The 8,202-nt window shown below is 35.4% G+C and overlaps 1 protein-coding gene and 1 long non-coding RNA gene across 2 annotated transcripts; both read left to right on the top strand.

Moving 5' to 3' along the window:
• The first annotated feature begins 907 nt into the window (after positions 1 to 907).
• LOC130461925 (uncharacterized) lies at positions 908 to 6,475 on the top strand. The gene is made up of 3 exons (XM_056830234.1): positions 908 to 3,119; positions 5,145 to 5,208; positions 6,198 to 6,475. Exons 1-2 carry the CDS (start codon positions 2,111 to 2,113, stop codon positions 5,171 to 5,173), a joined length of 1,038 nt encoding a protein of 345 aa, XP_056686212.1. The 5' UTR covers positions 908 to 2,110; the 3' UTR covers positions 5,174 to 5,208; positions 6,198 to 6,475.
• On the top strand, positions 3,358 to 4,497 carry LOC130461926 (uncharacterized). The gene is made up of 3 exons (XR_008921953.1): positions 3,358 to 4,157; positions 4,236 to 4,296; positions 4,373 to 4,497. It is a non-coding gene; the product is annotated as an uncharacterized lncRNA (long non-coding RNA).
• Positions 6,476 to 8,202: the final 1,727 nt, after the last annotated feature.

The raw sequence follows: 8,202 nt of genomic DNA, 5'->3' as shown, positions 1-8,202 counted from the left end.
TCAAATTATTTTTCCAAGTTAAAGTGATACTTTGGACATTTTTATTTTTTTTATTATTTATTATTCAAACAAATAAATAAAAATAATATAAATACAATTTATTTATTTTTTTTAAAAATGGAGTTCAATTTTTTTTTTAGTTGGTTTAAAAGTTAGAATTCGTTAGTTAGGAAATATAAAATCTTTTTCGAATTAATAACTTTATTTTCGAATTTATTCGCTACGCATTTACTTAATTCATTTTACTTTATTTATTTTATATTTTTATTTATGTTATTATTCTATGTTATAATTTTCTTATATTATCGTTCTTTTACTTCGTCATTTAAATTATTTCAATGATTTACTTTATTTATTTTATATTTTTATTTATGTTATTATTCTATGTTATAATTTTCTTATATTATCGTTCTTTTACTTCGTCATTTAAATTATTTCAATGATTTAGTTTATGAGAGATGGGTAGTATAAGAAGGGCATATAAGATAGAATTATATGTGCATTAGTAGCTAGTCAACGCTAGCATTAGAAATTGATTGTTATGTACGTGCGTGTGCTAATTGTTTAAGTGTTACATTTACATGTGCATAAAGAATTGTTTGATTCCACCAAACTTATTGATTACTGAACCTTGTTTATGTTTTGGCTGGAAAATCGTTAGTGAGACCTTGAATTGTTTATTTCAGGAATAAAATGTTTCTTTCCAAGTATACCAATATAGGATCCTTCGAGAAACTTGATATAGAAACCCCAGATATTTATGTGAAGAAAATTGTGTTTGGATGTGAATATTATGCTAAGGTTCAAGGGCAACCTATCTTAATGAGAAAGGATATCATAGCAGCCACTATCATTAATTGCTTACCTAACAAATTTCCATACCTAGAACTCAACGAAAAGTTTAAAGACATGCATTCTGATGATGGAACACCAAAGTTGATTAAGTATGAGACTAGGGATGGTAGGTAGAGATATGACGTAGAGATCCTGACCACCATTATTGAGGTCGTAGAAAATGGGTTCAAGGAGGGTAGAAACTCATGGAGTCATGCTTGGGATGCAGTTACAGAAGAACCTATGGGAGTAAGTGTAAATAATGACCTAGAGGAAAATGATGTAGCTGTGGAGAATGAGAATGTAGATGTTGAGGCAGAGAATCCTAACCCAGCGACCCATGAGCCAACCATTGAGATTTCTAGTGATTCAGATGAAGAGCTCGAAAGTGAACAGGAGATGGCAAGTGAGCCTAATCAAGATGAAGACATGGAAGAAGATGCAAACCCTGAGGAAGACCCCGATGAAGACCCTGAAGAAGAGTTCGATGATCTTGAGATCTAAAGTCACTCCTAAAACTTTCAGGAGCGATGGATAGGCAAGAGGCCACAAATATTTTGAAGTCATAAATAGTTAATTAGCTCTTTCATGTTTTAAAGAATAAGTAGCAAGCAAAGCTACAACTGTTTAAGGTTTAAGTTTATTGAAGTTTGAGATGTTCTTTATTATTTTCAAGGATGTAATAAACCTCTATGGAGTTAGCAATAAAAGTTAAAGTTTTCAAGGAATTGTTCTTTATTCTATTTTGAGGATTCCATAATACCCCAACCTCTAGGTAGTACGTCATGGATTAATTTTTCTATTGGGTGCATACTCAGTGTGAATTGTGGATCAATTTAATTGCCACAATAATATTAAATGATTTGAGTACATAAAGGAAGTGAGGGCCAATCTAGACCCTCATGACCAATATGATTCAAAATGTTATGCCTTATGTGCAGTGTGTGAATGTCTTTCGTGAATTATTGAGGATGATTATTTTTCAATGATTATTGCATCTTGTAGACGATCGTTGCACCTTCGTAAACGATTGTCGTGCCTTCATAGATGATGTGTATTAATGTGAACAGTGTTGGTTGAGGTGATCTTTATGGTCAATTCAAGTATTAAATTGTATGGGATAACGTATAGGTGATGTTTCAAACCTAAAGTAGAGTATTCTAATTGCAGGTCACGTTCTAGAATGGCCAACAACAATGATCTAGCCGTGGCTATTCGCCTTTTGGCGGAAAAGCTGACTCAGTAAAGAACTGAGCGCCCCAAATCTGCAGGGGAAATGTTTGAAAGACTTGCTAGGGTTAAACCACCATACTTCAAGGGACAATCAGACCTTACCTTCTTAGAAAATAGGATTAGGGAGTTTGAGAAACAGTTTGAGGCTGTGAGTTGCCCTATGAGTATGAGAGTAGGTCAAGCTGTCCTTTACCTAAAAGATGAAGCCGATCTGTGGTGGAGAGAGAATGAAACTAGGCTAAGTACTGCCGAGAGATTTAATTGGGACTCATTTGTTGTTGCATTGAGGGAAAAGTTTTATCCTCCTTTTATTACAAAACGAAAAGCGCAGGAATTCATAAACCTTGGGATGGGGAGTATGACCATCGCTGAATATTATAGCAAATTTATAGCGTTGTCGAAGTTTACACCTGAGGTTGTAGCCATAGAGGAGATAAAGGCTCAGATGTTTGAGCAAGGGTTGACCGATGAGATCCAGTTGGAATTAGGTGGAGAAACCTTTATACCTTTAGAGAATGCGTATGAGAGAACCGCCCATATTCATGGTTTACAGTCTAGAAGGGACAAGAAAAATGTTGTTGGGGAGAAAAGAAAAGAGTTTGATGCTGGGAAAAACCGAGGGAATTTCAAGAAGAATAGAAACGTGAATAGGAATGAGAGTGGAAATGGAAATTTTCAGGGAAGAAGCAATCAGGGGCACCACAACAATTCGAACCAATCTAAGAGAGTGCATCATTGCAAGATGTGCAGTAGCAATCACCCTGGTAAGAACTGCAACGGAGAATTAGTGACCTGCAACTATTGTCAAAAAAAGGGACATAGGGAGTATGAGTGCTTCACTAAGCACAGAAAGGAACAAAATAGTAATAAAGCTGGAAACCAAGTGAGGTTTAACCAGTCTGGAGGTCAAAATTCAAAGCCTGGAGGGGCACAAAACAATCAAGAGAACTATAATAAGCCTGCAAATGATAACAACAACCCGAATAAGGCTCCAGGAAAGTTGTACATGATGAATCAGAATGAGGATGAACGATCTGCCGATATAGATTCTGGTACTTTTCTATTAACTCCGCGCAAGTTAAGCGTTATTTAATTCGTGGTGACTTGTTCTTTTGTTTCGTCATCTGTTGTGAAAAGTCTAAAGTTAGTAGTTTTAATGAAATGGGAATTTTGAAAGAGAATTCGTCGAAAGAGAATTCGTCGAAAGAGAATTTTGAATTAGCTATTCCCTGAGGTGAGTTACGAGGGCGTAACTCGTTTTCTTTAAGGGGGTAGAATGCGATAGAAATTCGCGCTTTTTACCTATTTTTATGGTATTTTTATGCATTTTATGCTTATTTTTAGCAACCTTTACAAGTTGATGCAAAGCAAATAGATTCTCCGCATAAGAAAAGGTGTTCATGAGTAACACAAACAGCCTTGAGTTGGCAAAATAGTGCACTTAGGTGGCACAAATACTTCTCTAGTAAGAATAAGTTAAAAGCTTTTGGGAAAAGTGTGGGAAATTTCTTGTCAAGTTTCGGGACGAAACTTCTTTTAAGAGGGGTAGATTGTAATCCCCCATAATTTTATACATTTTATTAATATATTTTAACGTATAGTTAATTATATTTAAATAGAATTTATAAATTTTAGAAATAAATATATAATTAACGTATATTTATTTTATTTGATTACATTCTAAACATTTTAACGATTTATGAAATCAAAAATAATTTTAGAATTTTATGTTGAAAAGAATTTGAATTACGAAAATACGTTTTTACTTAGAAAACAATCATAATCGGTTTCGAATTCAAACATAAACTCAATTATAATCCTAGCCCAAATAACAAAGCCCAAAATAAATAACCCCAAATAAACCCATAACCCTTTCTCCTATTCAACTTCACGTGAAACAAAAATAAAAAGAGAAACAAAAGAAAACTCTCAAACCCTTGCTTCACCATTCACGTGAAAACGCACAAGACTCTCTGCTTCAGCCACCGCCGCTCCTCCTTGCTGCTATCCCTCACGCCGCCGTTCCTCTCTCCCGCCTTCACTTTCGTTGCTGCAGCCTCCCTCGCCGTCGGACCACCATCACGCCACTGGTAAGGTTTCGACCTCCTCATCTTCTCCTTCTCCCTTATTTCTTTCTCTGTTGTTTCATCCCTTCTCCTCACTCGCAGTTTCGTTCGCAGCAACCACCACCGCGCCACCAGCCGCGCCCATAACGATTGTTCGCCGCCGGTAAAGCACCTCCTTCCTCTCACCTCTTGCTTCGTTCTCCCCTTTCGTTGCCCTCCTTAATTGTTTTCTTGCACAGCACCACCAACAACCATCGCGCGGACGCTGACACCCTCCGCCGTACTCCTCCGACCAGCGTCGCCGCCCACTGTTGCCGCGCCGCCCTGCCTGCCGGCCAGCAGCTTCCCTCTCCTCTCTTTTTTGGTTAATTCTTTACCCTTTTATTTAATTAATGTAATATTTATGTTTTAATAATTTAATTAAGGTTTTCATAATTTAAATTATTAGTTTTGATAATTTATATTTAGAATTCAGATTATATATTATAAACTAATTTATTTTCAGTTTGTTAATAATATTTAAGTTAGATTTTCAATTATGTTTACAAATTTAATTAATGTTTTATTGGATTAAATTATAGTTTTATGGTTTAACTATAAATTTCAGATTTTATGTTTTATATAATTAAATTATTAATATTCGGATTATGCGATTTGATTGAAATAATGGTTTTAATTATTAAAGTATGAATTTTAAGGTTTTAATGGTTGTAAATCATGGTAGGACGATTGTGGTTTATTAAATTTATTGTTTCGATGTTCTAAGAACGTAAATTGGCCTTGGTGAAGTTTTTAAATGAGTTCATATTGCTGAAAATTTAAAGTACGATGTTTGCAAAGAGTTTTCAACGAATTTCAATCACTAATTCAATAATTATGATGCTAGGAAACCAAATATTCAAGTTTCGATATTGAAAAATGTTCTAATTATGTTTAGGAAGGGTTTGAAGCTCCCTAATGTTGTTGAAAATTCAATATGAATTGATATGAGTCTATATTGGTTGTTGTTAGGTGGAGAATTCTCCGTAGGCGACTTTTGAATTATTAAAGTGGTCTTGCAGTTTGTTTACACAAGGTACGTACATACCTGCGTGCTTGGAATGTGTGCTAATTGTTGAAATCATGTTGATATTATTGTTGAACTTGGTGATGTTGATATTATAGACAAACTTGGTTATATGGAATGTGCATGTTTAATACTGTTGGACAAACTTATTGAACTTATTTTGCACTATAGGAACTGTAACATGTTAGTATGGATGTTTGATACAAACATGTTGGTTGGGAACACTAGATTATTCTATATGATTGGGTTGGATCAATTGGTTGTTGTTCCCTTTCTATCTTTTCACTACTTTATAAGGGCGGAGGACCTTGTTTAGTAAGTTGAAACTCTATGCCCATATACAGGGTTGCTCATGGTTAAAGGAAAGGTTGGTTAAGTTGGAATGAGTCTTGATTGATGCTTTTATGATCACTCACTTAATTCCAAGATAAAAACAGTTGTGAACAAATGTGAATTGTCTGTCTTATGTAATGGTTGAGTCATAACGGAATCTCAATTTGTAAATCATGTAAAGTGAAACTGAATAGCAATAGCTTTAGACTGTGCACGTCTGAAGTGACGGACAAACAGGAGTTGGGGTTCATGGTGGTAGCCCATGGCCTTTTCTGGGACCGGATTGATCACCGTGTCCTATTTTTATTTAAACGTTCCTCGATATCGCAGGTCACTGAGGTTACGGAGTCGCGCCCGTACCTCGTCTTCCTTAGTGAAGACTTCTGGATGGTCAACTCGGTCCATTGTCTATTTCAACTAAAATAATATTATGGTTATTAAGCCTAGCTTAGTCTAGTCAAGTATAATCGTCAATTTATTATGTTTTGTCTGTCCTTACTTATATTTATTAGTATCATGTTAGGGTTGTTGGTTTGATAGTATCATGCTAGGATTGTTGTTGTTTTAGTATGTAGTACTCAGCTTTGCTGATTACGTGCTTGTTTGTGTGTGTTGATCATGGCTATGCCTTATTGATCCTGTGATGACCCATCTTTGGTGAGCAGTCTTTAAGGATCAATAAGCGTTGACCATCTACAGGTTTGAAGATGATGCATCATTGGGATCGGGATTAGAGAGCTTGTAGTTCTATTCGTTTAATTAAGTGATTTAATTTGTTAACTTGGATTTGAAATTTGTCGTACCATTCGTATTTCCTTAATTCAGTTAAATGGGTTTGGACCTAATATGTAATAGATTATTTATGAACCTAAAAGTTAGTTTTATGTTTTCCGCTGCAAAATTCTGAATAAGCCGATACGTTTTCACACGGGCGATAATGCCTTGATAATTCTCTACGTTTTATATTAAAAGGTTATTTTAGAAAAGAGGGAATTGTCGGGGTGTTACACTACTAGATAAATTAAGTGATTGAATTTTAGATTAATTCAGATTCACTAAATCGTTTCCTAGTAGGATTCTAATATCCGATACCCATGCCCTATAAATAGGTGATCAATGCTCACAATTTATATCGAGTATTCAAGTATTCAAAGTGATTTTTGAGAGCAAAAAATTCAGTCATACAATTGCCTATAAGTGCCGAAAATTCTAAGTACCTTAAGGGCGATCCTAGTTGGTCAAGCTTAAGGCGGATCCGGACGTGCTGTGGACTATCTACGGAGGGACGACACTTGGAGTCCTAAAGACTTGTTCTTGTTCGGTTCGGGCGCAGCTAGGGAAGGCACGCAACAAAGAGTATGCATCTAAACTATGCTAAATGATTATGTGTAAATAATATGTTTCCTGGCTTTATGGTTTTTTCCGCATGATTTATAAATTGTCATAATGTATCATAACCTAACAGGTTTTTCAAGGGTGCTACTTATAAACATACATATTCAGAGCATATGCACCTAATGCCCGACCCCAGTCAATGGTCTGAGTTCAGACTTCCCACCATTAACCCTCTTGGGATCAAGAGGAGTGTTGGAAGACCCCTTAAATAGAGAAAGAGGGGTGTTAATGAAGCTAAGAAAAAATAAGAGATAGAGTTCAGTTAAGTGTGGCAAATGCAAGGAAACGGGCCACAATGTAAGGACCTGCAAGTATGGTACTGGCACTTCCAAGGCACCACCAAAACAGAGAGCTACAACAAGGAAGAGGAATGCAGCCTCTAATGGTGCAAGTACTTCCAATGCACCACAAAAGGGGAAGACCATGAGACAGTGCTGCATTTGGAGTTTTTTGGGGTAGTATAAGTTTTTTTGGATGTGCACCCCTGTTTTTATTTTGCACAGATGCATTAAGTAGAAACAGTAGCACATGTAATTGGTGCACACATATTTTTGCAAGTTAAGCTAAAACATAATGATTCCCAAATGTGGGCTTTTATGCACATGTAATTATGCAAAAACAATTATGATTTATGAAATATGAAGTAATTGCTCGTTCATTTATTCACTTCATGATTACAAATAGTAAAATTACAAACATCAATATTCCCAATTGAATTACAACTTTAACTAATTTTTGTTGTTGTTTTAGCTTCTTCTTCATTTGCTTCAATTCTTCTTGCATCTTACTGTTTTCCTGGATTTCGAAACTTTCTCCTTCGTCTACGCTTCCCCTATTTTGTCCTTCATGCTGGTAACAATATTGCTGATGCCCCCTGTTTTCTTGCTCAACTACTCTTGTAGTATAAACTTTGTGGATTTAGTGTTGTATCGGAGCTATGGATGACAAATTTCCTCCCACAATAACAGAATTTGTTTGGGACTCTTACATATGTGGACTCATTGTGTGTGGATGATGATTTTGAATGAAAACTCATGACAGAAATGATATGAAACTACAACAAAACAATTTCTAAACTACAATAAACACTCATAAAAGGGGTATTTATAACCAAACAATAAGCAACGGCTATTTTTCAAACACAAAAACTAGTCGTTGAGTTTCAAAAAGGCAATTTACAGGTTTGGGCATTTGGTGAATAATGTTTTAAAGGGGTATTTGGTGAAATAAGTTATAAAAAAGGGGTATTTGGTGAATTTGAAAGCTAATAGTGGA

Source organism: Spinacia oleracea, chromosome 5 (assembly GCF_020520425.1).
Source record: "Spinacia oleracea cultivar Varoflay chromosome 5, BTI_SOV_V1, whole genome shotgun sequence".
NCBI lineage: Eukaryota > Viridiplantae > Streptophyta > Magnoliopsida > Caryophyllales > Amaranthaceae > Spinacia > Spinacia oleracea.
The sequence above is the reverse complement of the archived record's forward strand: the minus strand, read 5'-3'. Positions and strand labels throughout refer to the sequence as shown.

Bases quoted from the DNA above. Each gene is read 5' to 3' on its own strand.
- LOC130461925 (XM_056830234.1), top strand. From the start codon at position 2,111: ATGTTTGAAAGACTTGCTAGGGTTAAACCACCATACTTCAAGGGACAA. The intron at 3,120-5,144 runs GTACTTTTCTAT...GGTTGTTGTTAG, and splicing joins ATCTGCCGATATAGATTCTG to GTGGAGAATTCTCCGTAGGC.